Source organism: Dipodomys merriami, unplaced genomic scaffold (genome assembly GCF_024711535.1).
Source record: "Dipodomys merriami isolate MVZ:Mamm:240054 unplaced genomic scaffold, mDipMer1.0.p SCAF_6, whole genome shotgun sequence".
NCBI classification, from domain to species: domain Eukaryota; kingdom Metazoa; phylum Chordata; class Mammalia; order Rodentia; family Heteromyidae; genus Dipodomys; species Dipodomys merriami.
The window spans coordinates 9,882,277-9,908,176 of NW_027206179.1; the positions used below are offsets into that span (position 1 = coordinate 9,882,277).

Sequence of the window (25,900 nt, forward strand, 5' to 3'; positions counted from 1 at the left end):
GGGGAGGGAGAGAGGAAGATTGAGTGGCAGGGCAGGGGGGAGGATGGGATGGGATAGGAAGGAGAAACAAAAGAGGAGGCTACAATGCTTGAAAAGAAATGTACACATTATCTTTCCCATGTAATTGTAACCCCTCTGTACAGTATTTTCACAATGAAAAAAAGAAAATGTCATATATATATGACATATCTCTCCATGGAGAGAGAGAGAGAGAGACAGACAGAGAGAGAGAGAGAGAGAGAGAGAGAGAGAGAGAGAGAGGAATTCCATGCCTTTATCAGAAAGAATGATACTGTCCAATTTGTAAGAATATGGACAGACTTAGAAAAAATTATATTAAGTGAAGTAAGCCAGGCCCAAAGAAACATAGGTCCCACCATTTCCCTTATTTGCAATAACTAGGATATGAATAGGACAAGCAGAAAAGGTCAAAAGGTATATACATATAACCATATAAGATGATGTTAAGCAAAATGAGCACAAGATAGAGACACAAGAGGTTTTATCTTCGGTTGCTATAGTTTTAATGTATTTATAGTGTACTATGTGATTAATTTGTTTCCCTTGTATATTTTACCCCCATAGTATAAACCTGTTTTCACTGTATTTGATTCCAGTGTCATATATCTTGTATACACATTTTGATAATTTGGAGAGGAGAAAGGAAATAATGAAATGCTGAAATATGGATACAGTTTATCCCATTGTAATAATAAGATGTACAAGACACTATGTTGAAAATGAACTGTACAATGCTGGGGGAAGGAGTAGGGGAAGTGGGAAGGGAAAGGATGGTAGGGTAAAAACAAAGGAGAGGATAACAATGCCTGATAGAAAATGTACTCATTACCTTACTCATGTAACTGTTAACTGTACAGTACTTTTACAATAAACATATATATTAAAAGAGAAAATGTGTTGTATTCATACAACAGAATTCTATGCTTCTATCCATCTGTGTTTTAAAAGTACATATGTGGTATGTATTTTGATACCCAGTGCATGATTGTGAACAAGTGGAACAAAATATATCCACTGCCCTGAGGTAGTTCTGTTCTCCAGGGCCTCTGAAGTCTCTGCATGGAATTTGGGTGTAACACATGTTGTCAATTTGAAAACATAGAGTTGCTTTTGATACTGCTTTAGCATTGTGATGCAGAAGAATTTCCTTTCCTGCCACTTATTCTCAACCCAGTGCCGCATGGAAATATCTTCATCTATATTTGCATGTATAAGTTCAATTACCAATTTGACGGCAACATTTCAGAATGTCAAAGTAGAAATCACTTTCGACGTTGGTTGTGAGTGATTGGCAAATCATTGGTGGGTTCATAAGCAATACTGCTTCCTCAGGCAATAGTAAATGGCTGTATTTCGAGAGGCCTTTTCATATGGAATTCGTATGAAAGCTGCTGGTATCAAACGCTATGATTCTATGGCTATTATTTACATTGTGTGTGTTAATTGAATTTCTGGGTGTGATGTTCTCAAAATGTTAGCTGATTCCTCACAGGCATAGATTTTGTGTGGACATTTCACCATGCACAGGGCATAGTATCCTCTGAGGGAAATCAGGTGCACCATCCCAAATGACTTTCATGCAAATGGTTTTGTGACAGAGATGCTGGACAAACTACATCCTGGAAAACTCGATCTCTGGGGCCTCACTATCTGTTGTCTTTGATGAAATCATAACTACTGGGTGAAGAACACAAATGGACAAACATGTTTTCCTACTCATGTTTTTCTCCTGGATGAAGGCCACAGATGTACAGCTCCAGGGAATACTTATACACATGACTTCTGGGGACTCACAAGAGGCTTTGATGAAAGGAGAGCTATAGTGTAGATCTCTATCAATAAAAAGACACATATGCACTTATAAAAACATATATGAATATGCAGGCCTAACATGTGGCTTCACATCCAGACAGAATTTCAGCTTGGCAGAGGCTTAAGGCATGTACCTTTTGACTTTCACATTCTTTCTTCTCCAGCTTCCCCTCCTCGTCAGGTCCTTGGCTGGCAATAGCTGCTTCTCTACTATGAAGCACCGAGCACACATGGATGGAGATGTGACCATCACTGGGTTTTTCCCTCTGAACACTTTTGGAATAGACCACAGTAACAGCCATGTTTCCAGTCAAGAAGAGCACACACCGTAAGTAATTCATCATTCTATTCCCATTTGCTGTTTCATTCTGAGGAAAATCTAGGTGCACACATCAATGTTCTCTGTCTTTTCTATGCTGAACTCCATCTCTATTGTACCAGGAGCAGCTCAAGTTCATTATTTTCTCTTACATCTACTGTTAAGTAATTTTCTGCTTGCTAGTAGGACAGGATTTTATTTCCTTCCATACAGTTCTTCTTTCCAAGCTGGTAAATTCTTCACTTTTCTCCAGCATGCCTATATCTCCTCCATTTCTTCTGTCATTGCAGAAGATGAAGTTACGTTACTACAATCACCCTGAGTCACTGGAATGAGATCTGTACTAAAAGTCTGCAACCACATTTCCTTCATGCTTAGGTCAGTACTGTGAGAACTTTGCTTTAGGAACCCCCATATTTTGAGAACTTGGATAAAATTTCTTATCATCAGCTGGTTGCTCAGGCTTGTTAATTTTACTCTTGGTGCTAATATTAAGGATCACTACCTGAAGCCAGCGCAGGCAGGAACATCTGTCAGACTTTTATCTCCAATTAACCAACCAAAAGCCTGAAGAGAAGCTGTGGCTCAAGTGACAGAGTGTTAGCCTGGAGGAAAAAAGCTCAAGGACAGTGTCTGGGCACTGATTTCATGCCCTAAGACTGTCTAACACGCGCGCGCACTCACACACACACACACACACACACTGCCTCTCGGGCTCTCTTTCTCTCTCACTCTCTCACTGGAAAGAAGTAGTTACTGTTTCCCGAAGCCTTGTGTCATTACCTTATGTCAGATATGCTACACAACAAATGCCTTATCAGGCAGGTTAGCATTATAAAGATCACTTCCATAAAAATTTCATCTGCCTGAGTTCTCTTTTACTTATTCTCATGTATGTTTCTTATTTTTGGTCTTGAACACTAATAAAAGGCTATGTATGCATTATCCTGCCTATGTAATTGTAGCCCCTTTGTACAGTATGTTCTCAAATAAAATAAAATACAATTTAAAAAAAAAAATAAAAAGAAAAATGACTTACAGAAGATCAAGAAATTCTAGCAAAGTATTTTATTCCCACTGCAAGAGATAATGTCATTATATCTATCATTTACACTTGTTTACAAGGACTGGTGTGACAAGTAGACACTGAGGTAGCTGCCCACAATTGAGAACAGTGATACCAGGATAGCAATTACTCTCTTCTGAGCTATGAAAGGTATATGGCCTTATCTTATATGTCATTGGTATGTTTATCTTTCTTCCTTTGTGCTGGTCCTTGGAACTTAAGGCCTGGGCACTATCGCTGAACACTTTTGCTTAAGGCCAGTACTCTAGCATTTGAGCCACAGATCCATCTATGACAATTTTGGGTGGTTAAAGGGAGATAAGAATCTCACCAACATCCCTGCCCAAGCTGGCTTCAAAGCATGATCTGCACCCAGAGAAAGTGAAGACCCAAGGCTATGGGTGTCACCGGGAACCTAAACCCTGCAGTCCCAGGGAGAGCAGAGGTAAGGGTGATTCCCCTGATAAGAACAGTGTCTAGGCAACGAAACACAGACCTCAAGACAAGACATCTTTATTTTTAGGATGACTGGCATCCATCCATCAGAATCCTGAGCTCTGATGTCCAAGTCTGTGCCAATATATTAGGTTAAGCAAGCCAATCATATTAGGTTTAGTAAGCCAGTCCCAAAGAAACAAAGACCAGAGTTTCCCTCATTGGAAATAATTAGTTTGTCCCTTAGATAGTCCTAACAGAGAACCATAACAGCTCAATAGCTATGTACATATTACCTAATCAAATGATACTAATTGAAATAAATATCCAAACATGGAACAACAGGTCTTTTTTTTTGGTTGTGGACCTTGTTGTGACCAATATACTGTATCTGTTTCTTTCTTCTTATTTAATTTAATTTTTATTTTTTCTTTGATTTACCCCTGGCAATCACTGTCTTTGATTACAGTACCCTATGTTTTTGTGTGTACATTTATCTGATTTGGGCAAGGGGAATAACAAAATGCTGAAACAAGGACAAAGGATGAACCATGCAACAACGATACACACAAGTCACTAAGTAGGAAATGAACTTTACAATTTTGGGGGAGGCAAGGAGGAGTAGGGGAGGGAAGGGATAGTGGGAGAAAACAAAGGGGTGGGTAACAATGTTTGACAAGGAATATAATCATTAACTTACTCAGGTACAACATCTTCATAGTAAAATAAAATTTAAAAAAAAGAAATTTTCCTTGAAAACACCTCATTTAAGCAACTAGTAATCAGTTAATTAAATTGAATATTTTTAATTATACTAATTTATTCATTTATGGTTGACAAGTATTCATAGCGTTTCCATATTCTGTGCATGATTTTATTGTTTTTTGTTGATTTCTGGCCTCACTACAGTGTGATGGGCACGTGTGTCAATAAACACACTTTCAATACCTTTAATATCTGAATGGTTTTATTCAACAGCATAAAGAAAGCAATCGATATGGGGGTGATTTCATATGTGTCGATTTTACCAAAGTTCTATATCAACTCTACTAGCTGGAGAGAGGAGATTTTTGGAGTCCCTTTAGTACAGTATAATATCTGTTTTATTTCTTGCTTCCCTATTTGGTTCCCCTAAATGTCCTTCTCTTGTTTACTTCTCTTGCTGGAAATTCCGATGCTATGTTGAAGAGGAATGGAGAGAATGGATGTCCTTGTCTTGTTCCTGATTATAGGGAAATGGCTTTACTTGTTCAACATTGAGCATAATGCTGGCTGTAGGTTTGTCATATACAGCATTTATAATATAGAGAAACATTACAAGGATTCCTAGCTTCTCCAGGGTTTTTAATCACAAAGGAGTGTTGGATTTTTCTGCATTGAGCAGGATGATCATGTTTCTGTTGATGTGCTGTAGTATGCTAACTGACTTATATAGTTTAAACCAAATTTGCTTCCCTGGGACAAATCCAGTTTGACCATGCTATAAAAGTTCTTTCATTAGTTTGGAGTTCATGTACCAGTATTTTGTTGAGAACTGTCTCATCAATGTTCATCAAATAGATAGACCGGAAGTTCCCTTTCCTCAATATGGCCTTATCTAGTTTGTGGATACCTGTAATGCTTGCATCATAGAATGAATAGTGTTCCCTCACTTTCATTTCCATTGAAGGGTTTTATAATTGATAATTCTCCTTTATCGGTATTTTAGAATTTGCTTGTAAAGGCATCAAGTCCTGGGCTTTTGTTGGAAGTGAGATCTGCTATTGCCAGTTCAATCTCATTGTTTCTAATGGGTCAGTTTGTTCATTTTAATTTATATATTTGGTTTTACTTTTCATTGTTACTATAGAGTTGATCTACAGAAGGCTCACAGTGGTATGTGTTAGGTAATCAATATCGAACACAATTCTTTTTGAACCATGTCTCCCTTTCCATCTCTTTCTCCCAGTCTTTCCCTCCAGTCCATACACACAAGATGGCCAGTTCATCTTCCACACAGTGTCTATTCGTTAACACTTGTTCCTCCTTGTACTAACTTTTATGTGCCCCCACGTACCCTTCCAAATATAAACAAAAGGAGAAGAGACCAAAAAAGAGCCTTTATGGGAAACAAAAAAGTCTTTTGTTTCCTTTTCTGAGAGTTGATTTGATAGTATATGATTTTATGTGGCCATATATCATATTATATAGCTATTGAGCCATCATCCCCTATTCCTATGCTTGTCCTCTCTTGGCCTACGTATGTTAATGTCTAGGGTCCTATATAAGTGTGTGTGCACATATATTTATTTACATATTTATAAATTTACATATTTGTCAGTGTGTTTACTTGTATATTTCTAGATATATTCCACTTACAGAAAACAACGGAAAACATGCAACCTCTATTTCTTTGGCTCTGGCTTACATTGCTTAATATAATTTTTTCAAAGTCTTTCCATTACCTTACCAGTGGTAAATTATCATTTTTTCTGACACATAAGTAGAATTCCATTTTGTATATATACCAAATTTTCTTCTATTTCTCCACTGAGGCTCATCTGGGTTGATTTCATACCTTGGCTATGGTAAACAAGGCTCTAATAAACATGGTTGTTTAAAGCCTGGGGATTTAGTGTGGTCTGGTTTGTGGTCCATTGGATAGATGCCCAGGAGTGGCATTGCTGGGACAAAAGGAAGCTCTGTGTTTAGTCTTTTAAGGAACCTCCATACTGCTTTCCAGACTGATTGAACAAGTTTACACTCCCACCAACAGTTTCATAGTATTCCTTTTAGGAGACACCCCTGCCAACATTTGGTATTGTTAGTTTTCCTGATAAAGTCCGCTCTAATTGGAGTGAGGTGGAATCTCAATGTTATTTTGATTTGTGGCCAGAGATGTTGAATACTTGTTCATTTGTGTGTCTATTGGCCATTCTTTTTCTTCCTCAGAGAAGTCTCTCTTTAAATCAGCCTATTTATTGATTGAGTTGTTGAGTTTGGGGAGGTTTTTGTGAGGATTAATTTTTTGAGCCTTGTCTATATTTTAGACATAAGGCATTTGTATCATGTGTACTGAATGAAGATTTTCTCTCATGCTGTGTGTTATTTACCTTGTTAGCTATGTCCCATGCTATACAGAAATTCTTCATTTTCATACAATCTCATTTATCCAGTTATTCTTTAATTTGTTTGATTCTGTATCTTTTAGAAACTCTTGCCCCATTCCAAGAAAGTTTAGGATTTCCCTTACCTTTTCCTGTAATATGTGCATATTATATGGTCTTTAGTCCACTTACACTTGACTCTGGTACTAGGTGATATATGGGTATCTAGCTTCAATTTTCTGCATGTAGCTAACCCAATTTTGCCAGCACCATTTTGTAACCCGATATCTTTCTTCCAAACTGTGTTTTGTGATTCCTTATCAAATATGAAGGGGTTCTATATTTGTGGGAATTTTTCTGCATCTTCTGTTCCATTGTATTTGTCCTCAGGCCTAGTCTTGAGACACTAATAAGCTATTTTTCTTACTATGGTTTTGAAATATATATGATTCCCAACTTCGGTTAATTCCAAAGTATTGTTTGCTTTTCTGATTTCAGTGTTGTTGGCACACAGGAAAACAACTGATTTTTGTGGGTTGATTTTATACCGCATTACTTTGCCAAAGGTTTAAATCAACTCAAATAGCTTAGGTGAGGATTATGTAAGATTCTTTAAATACATGATCATATTGTCTGTAAAGAAGGATAGAATTCCTTTTTCTATTTAGATCCCCTTTATGTGTTCCTCTTCCCTTTTTTCTCTTGGTAGGAATTCTAGCACTATGCTGAAGACTAATGGAGACAGTGGGAACCTTTGTCTTGTTCCTGATTTCAGAGAGATTGGTTTCAACTTTTCCCCATTAAGTACAATGCTGGCCCTAAATCTGGCATATATAGCCTTCATTTTATTGAAGAACTTTCCATGGATTCTGAGTTTGTCCAGAGCTTTCAGAATAAAGAGGTGTTGACTCATGTCAAATGATTCTTTGCATCTATTGAGATGAACATGTGGTTCATATGCTTGCTTCTGTTGATGTGTTGAATTACATTAATTGACTTGCTTATACTGAACCACGTTTGCAATCCTGGAATGAATCCCATTTGATCATAATATATAAATTTTTTGATTACTTGATGAACTCGGTTTGCCAGAATTTTGTTGAGAAGTTATCTATCAACATCCATCAAATTGATGTGTCTATACTTCTCCTTCTTTCATGGGTTCTTATCTGCTTTTGGAATGACTGTTATGTTGGCTTCATAGAATGAGTTTGGTAGTGATCTTTCTCTTTCTATTTCATTGAAGAGTTTGAGGAGTATGAGACTGAGTTGCCCTTTGAAGACCATATAGACTTCTGCTGTGATTCCATCTGGTCCTGGGCTTTTCTTGAAGAGGAGGTTCCTTATTGCCATTTCAATGGCTTTATTTCTTATGGATCCATTTGGTTGAGATAAATCTTCTTGGTTCATTTTGGGGATATCAATGCTCTCCAGAGATGCTTCCATTTCTCCCAGATTCCTGAATTGACAGTCATAAAGGTTTCTGAAGTATTCCCTAATAACATTATGAATCTTGCCTATTTCTGTTCTGCTGTTCCCATTTTCAAGTCTAATTTTTTTAATTTCGGTGTTTTTTCTTTCATCAGATTTTCTAAGGGGCTATCAATTTTGTTACATTTTTCAAAGGACCAGCCTTCTGTGTTGTTCATCCTCTAATTTTTTTACCTCTAATTCCTTTCTTTCTGATTTATTTTTTATTATCCACTTTTGTATATATTATTTTTGGATTAGTCTTGTTCTTCTTTTTCTCAGACATTGAGTTGCATCACTAAAATGTTTATTTGTGTTTTCTCCAATTTGTTGATCTCAGAACTATAAATTTTCCCATGTTATGTCTTTAGTATGTCCCAGAGGAGCTGGGGTTTCTTTGTAGCCATTGTTCTTACATTGTGTAATGATTTGGATTTCCCTTCTAATCTCCTCCAGTACCCATTGCTCATTCAATAGTATGTTGATTTTTCTCTATAAGTTAGATTTTTCTGACAGCTTTTGGGGTTGAGCTCTAATTTTCATCCAGTGTGGTCTGATAGGATTAAAGGGAGTAAGGACAATTTTTTTTAAATTTGCACAGGTTTGCTTTGTGACCTAACATGTGGCCTATTTTGAAGGATTGCCATGTGCTGCTGAGAAGAATATATATTCTAATGCTGTTGGGTAAGAGTCTGTAGATGTGTATTCAATCTACTTGGTCGATTTAGTTTATAGTTCGAAGGTTGCTTTGGTGAGTTTTACCTAGTTAATATACCCAGAGATAAGAGTGATAAGTTGAAGTCTCCCATTATCAATGTGTTTTGACTATGTGTATATTTAAATCAAGTAGTATGTGTTTGATGAAGTTGGGTGCTCCAGCCTTTGAAGATATTTCGAATTGTCATATCTTTTGTATAGTTTGTTATTTGTTTAGTTAGTGTAGTACAATCAGTACAATATATACTAAATAATTGCCATATATAGTATATAGTATAAAATTGATATATATCAAAATATAGTATAATTGTATAGTTCTCTTTATTAGTATGTAATGATCTTGTTTCTCTTTCTTTACTGATTTTAATTTGAAGTCTATTTTAGCATATTAGGATATTAGGATTGGTACTCTATCCTCTTTATTCCAAACTTTCAATTGGAGAATGCTCTGTCAGCAAGTTTTGTCTCCTGTAAGCAACAGATGGACATCTCTTGCTTTTGGATCCAAGTAGTCAGTCTAGGTCTTTAATTGGAGAGTTAAGTCCATAAATATTGAGGGTTAGGACTGAGGGGTGTCTGGTAATTCCTGCTGTGCTATTTCCAGCTTTAGGGGTTGTGAACTTTTCCTGTTCATAAAAATAAGTAAGAATCTCTGTTCAGTGTGCCAGAGATCAGGGCTATTCTGCATTGCAGTTTCTATGGGAATTGCCTTAGTTGGGACTCCTTTAGAAGCAGAGACTTATTTCCAAATTGTAACTTGACCCTTCTTGATACTGGAGCTATATGCTGCTGGTCCCACCAGAGATGCTGTGTGGGAAATGTAATAGAGGAGGTAATACTTTTTAGCCTTCTTTCCTGTGTAGAGGTGAGTTCTGGTGTTCCCAGGTGCCTCCATGGAGGCATGTGTTCCTTATGTGTGTTGCTGTCTGCTGGTGGGAGTTCTCATCAGAGTTTGGGAGTTGTAGTTTGTTGGCACAGGTGCAGATCATGGAGTTGTTTTCCCAGTTGACTCCCTGGCTACATGTAGCATTGCTATCCCCTGGCAGGAATTTGGGAGATATTTTGGAGTTGTAGTTTCCTGGCAGAGAGGCAGAGCTAAGTCTCAGGGGACTCCCCTAGTAGTGAGTGACAAACAATATGGGGAAAGAGTTTGGTTTCTTGCCCTCTTCAAATATGCTCCCTCCTCCTTTGGCAGGAGATTCAATTAGGGCATTTTGGATAACCACAAGGAGCTGGTCGTCCAGGGAGGGTCCCAGATGAGGATTCACCCATTCTGGAGCCTGTTCTGAGCTGGCAAGAGGAGTCTTGGTGAGGGGCCTCTGTGTCTGAATGTGGCAATCTCAATCTCCTCTTCATGCACCCCCCCCCCACATACACACACACACTGGTCCTGTGATTACTCTCTCCTCCACTGTGTTGTGGCAGCTGCAGCAGCCTCTCACTAGGGGTCCTCAAAGCTGATTTCAGATCTGACCTGTGTTTCCTCTTTGTGTTCCTAAGGTTATTGCAGTGTGGTGTGATTTCTTCAGCATTACACTGGTCTTCTGTTTAAGGTGTGGCATTTCAGGCATGTCCTTCTGAGTCTCCCAGGGCTGCCTGGGGAGGCAAGGGGCCTAGGCTGCAGATGCTCAGCAGGAGTCTGCATGCTGTCTTGATGTTTTCTGCTTTTGTGTTTCTGCCAGGAGAGTTCTTCTTTATTAGAATGAGTCTCTGTAACCAAGGGACCCATCAGCTGCACTGGACATTGACCAAAATTAACTAAGCAACTCAATGGCAGCGATGGGAAGGAGGGAATAAGTGGGAAAGAGGCAACAGCTGATGCTATACAAAATAAAGAAATGTACATATTGCCCAATGTGGAAGAAATAACTGTATCACAAAGATCTTAGAACTCATAAATGTTATAGACTGTAATGGACAATTTGCACCAGGAAAGTTAGAATGTGTTTGTGACTTTAACTGAGTATCACAATCCCATAATGCTGTGAAATTTGGGGAATTATGTAACCACTAAATCACAATAAAAATTTGAAGAAAAAAAAAAGAATGAGTCTCAGGCTGGGAAGGTGGCTCAGTGGTAGAACGCTTGCCTTGCACGCTAGAGGCCCTGGGTTCGATTCCTCAGCACCACATAAGCAGGGGGAAAAAAAAGATGGAAGTTGCACTTTGGCTCAAGTGGTAGAGTGCTAGCCTTGAGCTGAAGAGCTGAGGGACAGCACCCAGGCCAAGAGTTCAGGCCCCACGACTGGAGCCAGAAAAAAAACAAACAAACAAACATAGAATGAGTCTCTCTGTAAAGTTTGATTGGAGTGCAGCTCTTAAGGTGACATATGTGCTGGTACCCTAAGTGTCTGTTTCAGCAGAAACACATAGGGAGTTGACTTATGATGATGCCACCTTCTTCCTGAAATTGTCAGGTCTGTCTTTGAAGTGCAATCATTAGTGTATTGACTTGAGATTTTCTGTTGTTGATATAAGCACATGCAGACATGAATTGTCCTGAGAACTGCCTTGTTGTGTGCCACATTTGACATTTTATGTATTCTTTTCCATTGAATCCCAAAAACAATTAAATTTCATTGCTTTTACCTGAAAAACCTACTGAAGAGTATGCAATGAATTCTTCAGTTTCCCGGAGCAAGTATTTTCTGTGACTGGTGTTGCCATTGCACTCAACTTTTATCGAATTCACAGAATACAGGATATACAGCCTTGTATATTTTTATTTTTATTTTGGACTGAAAAACTTACGTTAATATTGCTGGTGGGAAAGGTCTAGTGGAGATACAATCGCTTACCTGTGTTTCTCTGGGAATATCTTTATTCTTCCTTCATTTCTAAGGGTATCTTTGCTAGATAAAATAATTTGGGTGGATAATTATTTTTTAATCCTCTGTACTATAATGATCTCTTGCCATGTTCTCCTGACTTATATGGAATCTGCTGAAGAGTAAGCTCTTAGGAAAATGGGGGCACACCTATATGATATGGGTCCCATTTCTATTATACTTTTGAGAACCTTTCCTGAATATACATTTCAAGTGTAAGTGCTTCATCATAAGACAGCTTGCTATAGATGTCATAGTCAAAAGTCTGATTATCCTTTCATGTTTAGGTCATTGAATTTTTCTCTACATTGAATTCTTCTCTACATTTTTTTTTTCAAAATACTGTTTTCAACTTTTACCAAACCTTTTCCATACATCTTCATTCTTGCTTTGTTTATTCATAAATATATGTGTGTTAATTATGTTTTTCCTCAAACTCACTATACTTTCCTGTTTAGAATATTTCACAAAAAATTATAGGCTTTCATTGTGATCATTTCACATATACCTACAGTATATGTTGACTAAGATAATCCTTTCATTAATATTTCAAATGTGCCTTCATTGTTTCCTCTTAAACAATGACAGTTAATTTCACTAATGTCTTTAGGATACATACAAGTGAATGGAGGCACTTGAACATATGAACACACACAGACACACACAAAAGACACACAGAAAAAAGGAAAAGTACTTTGAGCCTATTTATTTTGCTCTTTGGCCTCTTTTCAGTTTTTCACTCTAAGTGTACTGGGAAGACAGTAACGATCACTGCATTTTTACCATGGGGGACTTGGAACTGGGATTTGAATGTAAAGATTGTTTACAATTCTCTCTTCAATGCTCATATTGTGGGTTCTTCTCTCCGTAAATAGTTCCTTGGAATTGGATGCATCTCTTTTGTTTTGTTACATAAATAAAAATAAAAATCCCTCACCAGGTATTTGAGTTCTTGTTCTGCTGGTTATTGCAGTAAGAACTGTTCAATATGCTGGGTATATGAGCACAGCATGCTACAGGATAGTTCACAAATAACACTTTGCTTCTGAAAGTTGCTCTTAAATTGAACATTGATTGATTAGCCCGACCTGCCATATAAACACATAATATCTGGGTGACAGAAATGAACTCAAAGACATATATCCATTTAATCTTCTATAAGGGAGATAAAAAAAATAGAATGGAAGAAAGACAGCCTCTTCAGTACAAGGTGCTGGCAAAATTAGTTAATCACTTGTAGAAAACTAAAGCTAGATCCTTATCTATCACTCTACACCACAATCAACACCAAATGGATCAAAGACCTTGGAGTCAAAGCAGACTACCTGAAAACATTACAGGATGGAATAGGAGAAACCCTAAGTCTCCTTGGCACAGGCCAACATTTTCTTAATAGAGACCAAGAAAGACAACAAATCAAAGAAAGGTCAGACAAATGGGTTTGCATGAAGCTGCAAAACTCCTGCATGACAAAGGACATAGCTAGCAAGATCAATAGAAAGCCCACGGATTGGGAGCATATCTTCACTAGTCATAAAATGGACAGAGGTCTCATATCTAAAATATACTTGGAACTCAAAAAAATAAATCCCCCAACAACAAATCCTCAAAGAAACAACCACCCAATAAACAACTGGGCTAAAGATTTCAGAGAAACTTCTCCGAAGAGGAAATAAAAATGGCCAATAGACACAGGAAGAAATGCTCAACCTCTCTAGCCATAAAAGAAATGAAAGTCAAAACAAAGTTCATTTTTCGACATAGTGTCTTGTACAGCTCATTGTTGCTATGGGTCCACTTGTATCCCTACTTAAACAATTTGTTTTTTCCCTTCGCCTCCACAAATTATACCAACATCAAATACAGTGAAAACAGGGGTTATACCGAGGGGAAGGGACATACAGAGCAACCAAGAAATCATCTTATAAATATGTTGGAAACAATCGCAAGAAAGAGAAAACATTTGAGTCCTTATCTTCAGGTTCATTTCGACTAACATCAACTTATCTGACCGTTTCTGCTTGTCTCAGACATATACTAGTTATTGCAAATAAGGGAAATCATGAGACCTATGTTTCTTTGGGCCTGGCTTACTTCATTTAGTATAATTTTTTTCCAACTCTCTCCATTTCCTAACAAATGGGGCAATGTCATTCTTTCAGATGGAGGCATAGAATTCCGTTGTGTATATATACCACATTTTCTTGATCCATTCATCAACTGAGGGGGCATCTGGGTTGTTTCTATATCTTAGCTATGGTAAATAATGCTGCAATAAACATAGATATGCTGGTAGCTTTAGTATGGTCTGGTTTGTGATCATTTGTATAAATGCCCAAAAGTGGGATTGCTGAGTCATAGGGGAGCTCTATGTAGTCTTTTGAGGAACCTCCATACTAATTTCAAAGTGGTTGAAGAAGCGTACATTCCCACCAACAATGCAGTAGGGTTCCCTTCTGTCCACATCCCCTCTAGCATTACATACCACCACAACCTAGTTAGAATGGCTGTACTCAAACATAATAGCAACAGATGCTGGAGGGCGTCTGAACAGAAGGGAACCTTACCACATTGTTGGTGGGAATGTAAACTTGTTCAACCACTTTGGAAAGTAGTATGGAGATTCCTCAAAAGATTCCACATAGAGATCCCCTATACTGCAGCAATCCCACTTTTTGACATTTACCCAAATGATCACAAACAAGACCATAATAAAGCTATAAGCACAACATTGTTTATTGGAGCATTGTTTACTATAGTGAAGATATAGAACCAACCCAGATTCCATTCAGTAGATGAATGGATCAAGAAAATGTGGTATATATACACAATGGAATTCTATGCCTCCATCAGAAAGAATGACATTGCCCCATTTGTTAGGAAATGGAAAGACTTGAAAAAATATATATTAATTAAAGTAAGCTAGGCCCAAAGAAATATAGGTCCAATGCTTTCCCTTATTTGCAATAACTAGTACATATCCTCTGAGACAAACTGAAAAGGTCATATAAGATGACGTTAAGTAAATTAACCACAAGGAAAGGACACAAAAGGTTTTTTATTTCTTACTATTGCTTCTAACGTATTTATAAGGTACCACGTGGTTTTTTGTTGCTTTGTATGTCCCTCTCCCGTGGTATAACCCCTGTTTTCACTGTATTTGATGATCATACAATTTGTGGAAAGGAAGGGAAAAACAAATTGTTTAAAGAGGGATACAGGTTGACCCACTGCAACAATGAGATGTAGAAGATGTTTACCAAAAAATGAACTTTTCAATTTAGTCGGGGAGAGGGGGAGATTTGTGGAGATGGTAGGGAAGGGATGGTAAGGGGTCAACAAATGAGGAGACAACAATGCTTGAAAAGGATTGTACTCATTACCATGCTCATGCAACAGAATATTTCCTGTCTCATAAAAATCTATTCCAACAGATTTTGGCTGTAGTAAAGGTTTGGGGGAGGGGGGAAGCAAGGTCTCTCTCTCTACTTAACTGAGTTTCTGAATCGTATTCATGACAAATGCCCTTCATGTCTTCATCTAATTCTCTGTACAACCATCACACATTACATTCATATTCCATTCCAATTGGCATAATAATTTAAACAATTTGTTGGCAAAGAAGCAAGTATTTACTATACTAAAGTCATAAGTTTTTAATAATCCTCCTGTTGGTCTATGCCAATTATGCAGGTTTGTGTTCAATAACTATCAGTTTGTGTTGGCTTTGGCTTTTGCTATTGAGGAGATCAACAAAAACCCTGATTTTTTAAGTAACTGGACCCTGGGATTTGATGTCTATGATGTTCAAGTAAGAGATTTCACAATGTTTAAGAATCCCTTCATGTGGCTCTTTGGGAAGTACAAGATTCCAAACTACTCCTGTATGAGAGACAGAAGGTCTACAGCAGTACTTACAGGACCATTAGGATTCACATCTGACAAAATTGGAACATTGCTGGGACTCTACAGATTTCCACAGGTAAGAATGGTGGTGTCAAAAGTTATGAAACCGTCTAGTTTGATGTCTTTTTGGTATTAGGAGAGAATGATAGGAGAGACTGGATTTATAAACCTATCAAATTTTGTGGTATCAAAGAATAAGTATATAAAGATATATATATAGAGAGAGATATATATATCCATAGTTTGGAAGAGGATATGGAATAGTTAGAAAAGACAAATAGATAATTTATTGTTGCAAGCCTACAATAATCTTCTTTGAAAGAATGACTAAATGTAAAATGAATTGGCAGTTTGAATATATTAAGCCTACTACTACTGGTCCACACCAGTAATTCTAGCAATTCAGGAAACTTCTATCTAGAATTGACCAGCAACAAGCTGGTATACCAACAAATTGGCCCAAGTGGTAGGCCAGTCTTGAGAGAAAAATCCAACAAAGTGCATGAGGACATGAGTTTGTGCCCCTCTACTGGTATGTATGTGCACAATCATACACACACATAAACACACACACAAACAAACACATACACAAGATATTATGTTGAATGAAATAAGTTAGGCTCATATAGAGATGGGGAATGTGTTCTCTCATATGGGAGAGCTAGATCTAAAATATAAACATGTATCGCACACATAGCTTCTGAGTGTGTATGTGTGTGTGTGTAACCAACCTGACTAAAGCATGGAATATACACAGGTGTAACTCAATGCTATGACGTTTCTTATCTACTGAAAGTACAAAAATAAACACCATAAACCTGAAGCATAACTGAGAAGGGTAAGTGTTGAGGGAAAAAATGAGAGGAATAGGGAATAGATGAGATGGAATACACAGAACACTCAATGTACAAATGTGAAAATGGGATTACAGAGTGGGTGGGGTTGACATAGATGGGAGGAGTTTAAGGAAACAGCGACAAAGATCAAGAGACATTTTACAATTTATATGTTATACAACTCCTCAAAAACAATTAAAACATTTTTTCAAAACCTAAAATGAAATCTGCCTTCCACCTACTTGAACTGCTTCTTCACATACATCAAGGCTCAAATTTTGATGGATGGTAATGCTCTAATTCATAATGCATCCAATTTCCTTTCCCTTTAGCTTTCCTTTGGGCCTTTTTCTCATGCCCTGAGTGACCATCACAAGTTTCCTGCTCTCTATCAGATGGCTCCAAAGGACACATCGATAGCGAAAGCCATGGTCTCCTTACTGCTTCACTTCAGCTGGAACTGGGTGGGACTATTGAACTTAGAGGATGAGAATGGTTTGTGGTTTCTTGCTGAATTGAAAGAAGAGATGGCCAAGAACAGAGTTTGTATAGCCTATGAGCTAATGATCTCAAGCCAATCAATATCACATATACTCCAATCCATGGCAGTTTATAATGATATAAATAAATCTTCAACAAATGTCTACATCATACATGGTGATAATGGTTCACTAATACCTTTAATTGTGTGCATTGAACAACTTTTAATAAAAGGCAAAGTTTGTATCATGAACTCACAGTGGGATTTCACCATGAAAAGGAAATATTTCATGGTAGGCTCATTGCATATACCTCTCATTTTTTTACACCATCATGAAGATGTTTCTGGATTCACAGATTTTGTCAAGGCAGTTAATCCTTCCAAATACCCAGAAGACATTTTCCTTGCTAGGTTGTGGTTTCTGTCATTTAATTGCTCAGATTCTAAGTCTGACTGTGTAACATGGGACAACTGTCCCCATGACGCCTCTTTGGGTTGGTTGCCTGGGCGTGTTTTTGACATGAGTATGTCTGGACACAGTTACAATATATACAATGCTGTGTATGCTGTGGCCAAGGCTCTCCATGAGATGCTTCTTCATCAGACAGAAGTTCAAATAATGGGAAATAGAAAAGGGACACTGCCTTCCCCTGCACAGGTAATGTCATCTATGTGGATGGCACATACTATGAGGAGTGGCACTTCCTACAAGGTGTGTCATTCTCTGAAATTGAATGTTTCAGGTATTTTTGCAAGTCTCAAACTTATAAGCCCAGTCTGGTTTAAATTGTCATCCTCATATCTCAGCCTCCTGACTAACTGGAATGACAGGTGTGAGTAACCAGTAATCAGCTTATAAATTCATTTACTTATAAATAACCACAAAGTGCCCATAGCTAATCTTGTAAAAACTAAATTAGGATTTTCCCTATACATTTCTTAAGGAATACCAAAGGATGACATGCTGAACAGAATTTTCCATAATTTTTAAATATGGGATCTAGTTTCCCTAAATTTGGTAATAAAAATTGAACATTCTCAAACTATAGACATGAATAAAAATAGTTTCTGATCAACTCTAGCTATGCAACTGAGAATTGTCTCATTCGTGGCTATATAGTATAGGTTTCTCTTGAACAAAAGCTTGTACTCTTTTCTGAGTGACCAGGATTCAGAAAATTATTTTTATTCCTCCTTACATTGTTTAGACAGATACTTCAATCATTCTCAGTGATATTCTTGAATTCAGAATTGCCTTTAGGTAATGAGTAGCATTTCTTAATTTACATTTTGTGTTTTACCTTTGGGATTTACTTCACCATAATATGATGTCTCTCTACAGTTGCTCCATTTTCTGAAAAACATCCAATTTCACAATTCTGTTGGACATCAAGTGATTTTGGATGAGAAAAGGAAATTGGAGCCAGACTATGACATTCTGAACATTTGGAATTTTCCAGAAGGTCTTGAACTTGAGGTGAGAGTAGGAAAGTTTTCTCCCAATGCTCTACATGGGAATCAACTGTTTTTATCTGAAGATATGGTAGAATGGGCCACTGGAAATACAGAGGTGAGTTGGGTCTAATCCTAATAATTTTTCGATATGCAAATAAATAAAAGTCACCCTTGATATTTACACTTGCCTGGGTGTCAGCAACTTTCTCCCATAAGCCTACCTACACAGATCCTTGAGATCTGAATATCATGATTTTAAAGTCAGCCCGAACAAGAAAGTCTGCGAGACTGTTATCTTCACTTAACCAGCTGTGACTGAGTAATGCAATAATAATTTTGAGCAAAAAATTCTCAAGGCCAGTGCCTAGACATTGGGTTCAAGCCCAGGATGGGAATTAAAAATATTACATGTGCTCCTAATTTTTGATTCAGAATATTGTCAGCTTATACTTTCCTATTTCCTACACTGGGATAAAGTACCTGACACATAAATTTATGGGCTCAGAAGCTTTATTGGGTTCCATTATGTAGAAGTTTCATTCAATGGTTAGTTGACTTGCCTTTTAGGCATCCTTGGTGAAAGGAATGACTGAAGATGCCATTATGAAGATTCATTCTTCATCATCACTGGAAACCTAAGAGGAAAATATGTTGGACCTATAAAAGGGAGGTCACCCACCAGGCTTTTCCCCTTATCGCAGATAAGTAGGAGACAACATATAATGACATGAGTTTAAGAAAATTCTGTAGGGTTATAAATGAGGACTCATTTCCTCACCACAGGGTTCACCCTTTCAAAGATCCCATACTGTTCTCTAGTTCTACAGGCTAGCACAAAAGTCTTTAGAGATCATGGGATATGGAGTCTATAACACAATTCAATTTATCGATTGCACTTAGCCACATAGCAACATTATACTGAATAACCAATTCTTTCCAACAATGGGTTTTGGGAGTTTTAGCTATGAAAGTTTGAAGAGTTATGGACAGATACCTGATTTTCCTCAGACTCCTCGCTCTGTCTGCAGTGAGCCTTGTGGTCCTGGATTTAGGAAATCTCCTCAGGAAGGAAAGGCTGCCTGTTGCTTTAATTGTACCCCTTGCCCACAGAATGAGATTGCTAATATGACAGGTAAGTCTGAGACTCTCCTCAGTTTTCCTCAACCAAACAAGTAAATGCAAAACTTGTACATTGTGATTGCAGACCCCTTTTTCCTTTTCTCTGTTAATAATTTAATTTTGAGGGACTGAGAAGATGGCTCAGTGGTAGATTGCTTGATTTGCATGCATGAGGCCCTGGGTTTGATTCCTCAGCACCACATGAGCACAACAAAAGCCAGAAATGGTGCTGTGGCTCAAGTGATAGAGCACTAGCCTTGAGCTGAAGAGCTGAGGGACAGCGCACAGGCCCAGATTTCAGACCACACAACTGGCCACAAATAATAATAATTATGATGATGATGATGATAATAATAATAATAATAATAATAATAATAATTTGACAAGTGGTGGTACTGTTAGGTGAAATGTGATAGGCCATGTGCTTGAATTGCATATTTCAGTAATATTTTATACTCTATTGCAGCAGGCAAACTTAGCTCCAGAAATCCCACTTATCACTCAAAGTTAAGACAAGTATAAACCCTAAGATGAAAGTAAACATGTCTTATTGGACAGTGCTCACCTTTTTATTCACACAGGAAACACTGATCTTACACATCTTTATTTCTCTCTGCCCAGACTGTTCATGGCACAGAGAAAGTACTCAGAAACGTGGATTGACTTTAAGAAGTGAACATGACTATAAAGGGCCCAAGAAGGTTTTCTCTCTTCCTATTGCTTCACAGATGAGTTGGAGAGAAAAATAGGATGAGATGAATTCAAGAAGGTGCAATTGGGATAAAATTAATGTTTTACAAAGACATGTAATTAAGTGTAATCCATAGTATTTATTGTGGATTGCACAAACAGTTAATAAATGTTAAGACATGTAGGAAATTGTTGTTAGGACATGAGAATGACCCAAAGTGCTCATTATCACGACATATGATAATGACTGAAAGAAGAAGGAGTTGAATGAAAAAGTCTGAAGAAACAAGTAGATGGAAATGGGAGGAGGTTATGATTTAGAAAAAATATACATTTTACTAATGACATGTTATCCTTACATCTAAGGGAATAGTTTCCTAATTTCTTTGAAGTAAAAGAAGTTCAAAATAAGAACTAATGATAGCTTACACTCTTTATCAGAGATGGAGCACTGTGTGAAATGTGCAGATCATCAGTATGCCAACACACAGAGAAATCAGTGCCTCCTGAGAGATGAAAGTTTCCTGGCTTTTGGAGATCCTTTGGGCATGGCTCTGACCTGCATGGCTCTCTGCTTCTCTGTGCAAACTGCTGTTGTTCTGGGAATATTTGTGAAACACCAAGACACTGCCATTGTCAAGGCCAATAACCGGACTCTCAGCTACATCTTGCTCATCTCCCTCATCTTCTGTTTCCTCTGTTCCTTGCTCTTCATTGGCCGTCCCAACACAGTCACCTGCATCCTGCAGCAGATCACATTTGGACTTGTCTTCACTGTGGCTGTTTCCACAGTGTTGGCCAAAACAGTGATTGTGGTCCTGGCCTTCAAGTCCATTTCTCCAGGGAGAACAATGAGGGGGTTGCTGGTATCAGGGGCTCCTAACCTCATCATCCCCATCTGTACTCTCATCCAGGTGACCCTCTGTGGACTCTGGCTGGGAACCTCTCCTCCCTTTGTGGACACAGATGCACACTCTGAACATGGCCACATCATCATCCTGTGCAACAAGGGCTCCCTCACTGCATTCTATTGTGTCCTGGGATACCTGGGCTCCCTGGCCCTGGCCAGCTTCACTGTGGCTTTTCTGGCCAGGAACCTGCCTGACACCTTCAACGAAGCTAAATTCCTGACCTTCAGCATGCTGGTGTTCTGCAGTGTGTGGCTCACCTTCCTGCCTGTCTACCACAGTGCCAAGGGGAAGGTCATGGTGGCTGTGGAGGTCTTCTCCATCTTGGCCTCTGGTGCAGGGCTCCTAGGCTGCATTTTTGTCCCCAAATGTTACAATATATTGTTAATGCCCAATAGAAATTCTCTGCATGGCTTTAGGGAAAAACGTCAACATAGTAGGAAAAATTAGCTTTCTTACGAAGAATCTCCTATGTTTGATTATGATACAGAAGTTGTGATCTAAATCTAGAGTCATTTTCCATTGTTTTATTGCATTGTAATGTGGATTTTAACTTCAATGAATAAGGGTATTTTGCTCATTTTTCTTTTTTTCATTTTTTATTGCACGTAGGGGTTAAAGTTAAATGAATAGCGTTATGAACAAATTTCATAGCAAGTGTTGTTACCTCCTCCTTTATTTTCCCCCTACCAATACTTCCCTCCCTGCTTCGGCAACTCATCTTGCCACCCCCCACACCGACATTGTAACATTAATTTTCAATATAGGGTCCTGTACAACTTGTCCTCACAATGGGTCTGCCTGCATCCCCATTTAAGCATTCTGCAATATCTCTTCCACTCCCCAAATTACAAAAATGTATATACAAGGTGCAGAATACCAGCAGTAAATCCAGTGAAAACATGGGTTATACTATAGGGGGAAAACATACAATAAATAGAAAGAAAAGGATCACATAGTGCATTGTAACTACATTAAACACACTAGCACGTAAGGGGAAAAAAAACCTCTTCTGTTGCTGTCTTGGGGTTTATTTTGCTTAACAATATCTCATGTGGTTGTATGTACATACTTTTGACTTTCTCTGCTTGTCCTAGACATGTACTAGTCACTGTAAACAAGGGAATCCAGGTGACGTATGTTTCTTTGGGCTTGGCTTACTTCACTGAATATAATTTTTTCCAAGTCTTTCCATTTCCTAACAAAAGAGGCAATATCGTTCTTTCTGATGGAGGCATAGAATTCATTTTTTTTTCTTGATCCAATCATCTACTAAGCCCATATGGATTGGGTCCATATCTTAGCTATGATAAATAATGCTGCAATGAGTATGCTTGTGCTGGTAGCTTTGGTATGACTTTTTTTTACAATTTTTTGGGTAAATGCCCAAAAGTGTGATATGTAGGTCATGTGGAATCTTTTGAGGAACCTTCCTCATACTGCTTTCCAAATTCATTCAACAAGTTTACACTCCCACAAACAATGCAGTAGGGTTCCCTTTTGGCCACATCAACTATAGCATCTGTTGTTACAGGATTTCTTGACTATAGCCATTCTAGCTGGGGTGAGGTGGAATCACAACGTTATCTTGATTTGCATTTCTATTATGGCCAGAGAGTTCGACCATTTCTCATTTGTCTATTGGTCATTCTCATTTCCTCCTCATACAAGTCTCTCTTTAATGTTTAGCCCATGTGTGAATTGTGCAGTTGTTTCTTTGAGTTTTTTGAATTCTAAGTATATTTTAGATATGAGACAATTTTTTGTTTTATGGCTACTAAAGATCTTCTCCAAGTCTGTGGGCTTTCTGTTGATCTTTCTAGCTATGTCCTTTGTCATGCAGAAGCTCTGCGGTTTCATGCAGTCCCATTTGTCCAACCTTTCTTTGATTGGTTCTCCTTCTGGGTCTCTATTAAGAAAATTTTGGCCTGTGCCAAGGAGCCCTAGAGTTTCTCCTATTCCTTCCTGTAATGTTTTCATGGAGTCTGCTTTTATTTCAAGGTCTGTCATCCATTTGGAGTTGATTCTGGGTAAGGTGATATATACAGATCCAGTTTTAGTTTTCTACAAGTGTTTAAACAATTTTGCCAGCACCAGGGGCTGGGAAGGTGGCTCAGTGGTAGAGCGCTTGCCTTGCAACCCTGAGGCCCTGGGTTCAATTCCTCAGCACCACATAAGCAAAAACCCCGAAGTGGCTCTGTGGCTCAAGTGGTAGAGCGCTAGCCTTAAGCTGAAGAGCTGAGGGACAGTGCCCAGGCCCAGAGTTCAGGCCCCACGACTAGACCAAAAAAAAAAAAAAAAAAAAAAAAAACAATTTTGCCAGCACCATTTACTGAAAAGACTGTCTTTCTTCTATTCTATTTCTTTAGCTCTCTTGTCAAAGATTAGGTGGCTATAGGTCTGTGGGTTCATTTCTGGGTCTTCACTCCTATGCCATTGGCCCTCAGGTCTGTTCTTGTGTCAGTACCAAGCTGTTTTGATTACTAGGGCTTTGTAGTAGAGCTTGAAATTTGGAATTGATATTCCTCCAGCACTATTCTTTTTAGTAAAGATTGTTTTTGCTATCTGTGGTTTTATTGTTCCATATGAATTTGGAATACTGATAGGTATCACACTGAATTTGTAAATAGCCATTGGCGGTATTGCCATTTTCTCAAAGTTAATCTTTCCAATTTGGGAGCATGGGGGAGAGGGGTGTTTCCACATGCTTAGTTCTGTTTTAATTTCCTTTGTCAGATTTTTTATGTTTCATCATACAGATCCTTCATCTCTTTTGTTGTTAACTGTTAAGTATTTTATTTTTTGTTGGGCTATTACAAAAGGGGTTGCTTTCTAATTTCAGCCGCACTCTTCTCATTATCGGCATACAGGAAATCCATTGAGTTTTGAGGGTTAATTTTATCCCATGCTACTTTGCCAAAGTTTCTGATCAGCTCAAGTAACTTGGGAGTGGAGTCCATGGTGTTCTTTAATTACAAGATCGTGTCATCTGCAAAGAGGGAGAGTTTTACTTCATCCTTTCCTATTTGGATTCCCTTTATGTCTGCATCTTGTCTTATTGCTGTAGCTAGGCATTCTAATACTAGGTTGAAGAGGAGCTGGCAGAGTGGACACTCTCATCTCATTCCTGAACTTAGATGAAATGGCTTTAACTTTTCATCATTAGGTATAATTCTGGTTGTAGGTTTGTCATATACAGCCTTCATTGTATAGAGGAATGTTTCATGGATTCCTAGATTTTCCAAAACCTTCATCATAAAGGGGTATTTGATCTTGTGAAATGCTGTTTCTACATCTATTGAGATAACTCTGTGATTCTTATCCTAGCTCTTGTTGGTGTGATGAATTATATTATTTGTTTTGCGTAGATTGAACCAGCTTTGCATCCTTGAAATGAATACTGTTTGATCGTGATGTACGATTCTTTTGATGAGTTGTTGAAGTTGATTGGCCAACATTTATTGAGAAGTTTTGAAAGATATTGAACAAAAAAAAATGTGTCTATGGTTCACGTACTTCAATGAGTCCCTCCCTTGTTTTGGGATGAGGGTTATGCTGGTTTTATAAAAAGAATGTGGTAGTGGATTTTTGCTTTCCTTTTTATTAAAGAGAAGGAGGAGTATTGTTGTAAGTTCTGCTTTAAACACCTTGTAGAATTCAGCTCTACATCGATTAGCTCATGGAATTTTGTTGGCTGGGAGCTCTTTTATTTCTGCTTCTATTTTGATGCTTGATATGGGTCTGTTGTTTTAAATCATCTTAGTTTAAGGCATGTCAATATTTGCTAAAAATTTATCCATATCTTTCAGATTCTCAAATTTATTATCATAAATGTTTGAGAAATATCCCCTTATTATATTCTGAATCTTGGTTGTTTCTGCAGTGATGTTTCCACTGTCATCTCTGAGTTTCGTCATTTGGGTGTGTTCTCTTCTTTTTCTGATAAGATTTGCTAAGGGTCTGTCAATTTTATTCATTTTACAAAGAAGGAACTCTTTGTCTTGTTCATTTTTTCTATAGGTTTTTGTACTCTAATTGATTTACTTTAGATTTAATTTTAATTATTGGTGTCTGTCTAGTGGATTGGGGTTTAACTTGTTGTTTTTTTTTCTTTTTTGGTGGTGCAGGGGCCAGTCGTGGGGCCTGGGCACTGTACCTCAGCTCTTCAGCTCAAGGATAGTGTTCTACCACTTGAGCCACAGTGCCACTTTTGGCTTTTTTCTTTTTGCTTATGTGGTGCTGAGGAATCGAACCCAGGGCCTCATGCATGCAAGGCAAGCGCTCTACCTGTGAGTCACCTTCCAAGCCTTGTTGTTCTTTTTCAAGGAGCTTTAGGTGCTTCATTAAATTGTTCATTTCAGGTCTTTCCAATTTGTGGATATGGCAACTCAGAGCTATAACCCTGCCTCTGAGTAGTGCCTTTGCTGTGTCCCAGAGGAGTTGGAAATTTGTGTGATCATTTTGTTGAATATCATGAACTTATGAATTTCCCTTCTAATCTCTTCCATGCCCCACTCGAGATTCCGAGATTCAACAGTGGGTTGTTAAGCTTCCATGTGTTACAAGATTTCCTTTGGGGGCTTCTGGTGTTGAATTCTAATTTAATTTGCCGAGGACCGGGTTCTGTTGGGACGACGGAGGACACCTAAGGGAGGAACCTGGAATAGGATGGGGAGATGGCAAACAGACAACTCACACACATTAGGAGTGGATGCTGAGTGCTGAGTGCGATTTAATGCAGAGGATAGCAA

The 25,900-nt window shown here is 38.1% G+C and overlaps 1 protein-coding gene across 1 annotated transcript; it reads left to right on the plus strand.

Moving 5' to 3' along the window:
* The first annotated feature begins 1,363 nt into the window (after positions 1-1,363).
* LOC138814285 (vomeronasal type-2 receptor 116-like) lies at positions 1,364-21,599 on the plus strand. The gene is made up of 7 exons (XM_070003290.1): positions 1,364-1,453; positions 1,998-2,161; positions 15,448-15,736; positions 16,829-17,635; positions 18,320-18,547; positions 19,441-19,564; positions 20,683-21,599. Exons 1-7 carry the CDS (start codon positions 1,364-1,366, stop codon positions 21,597-21,599), a joined length of 2,619 nt encoding a protein of 872 aa, XP_069859391.1.
* Positions 21,600-25,900: the final 4,301 nt, after the last annotated feature.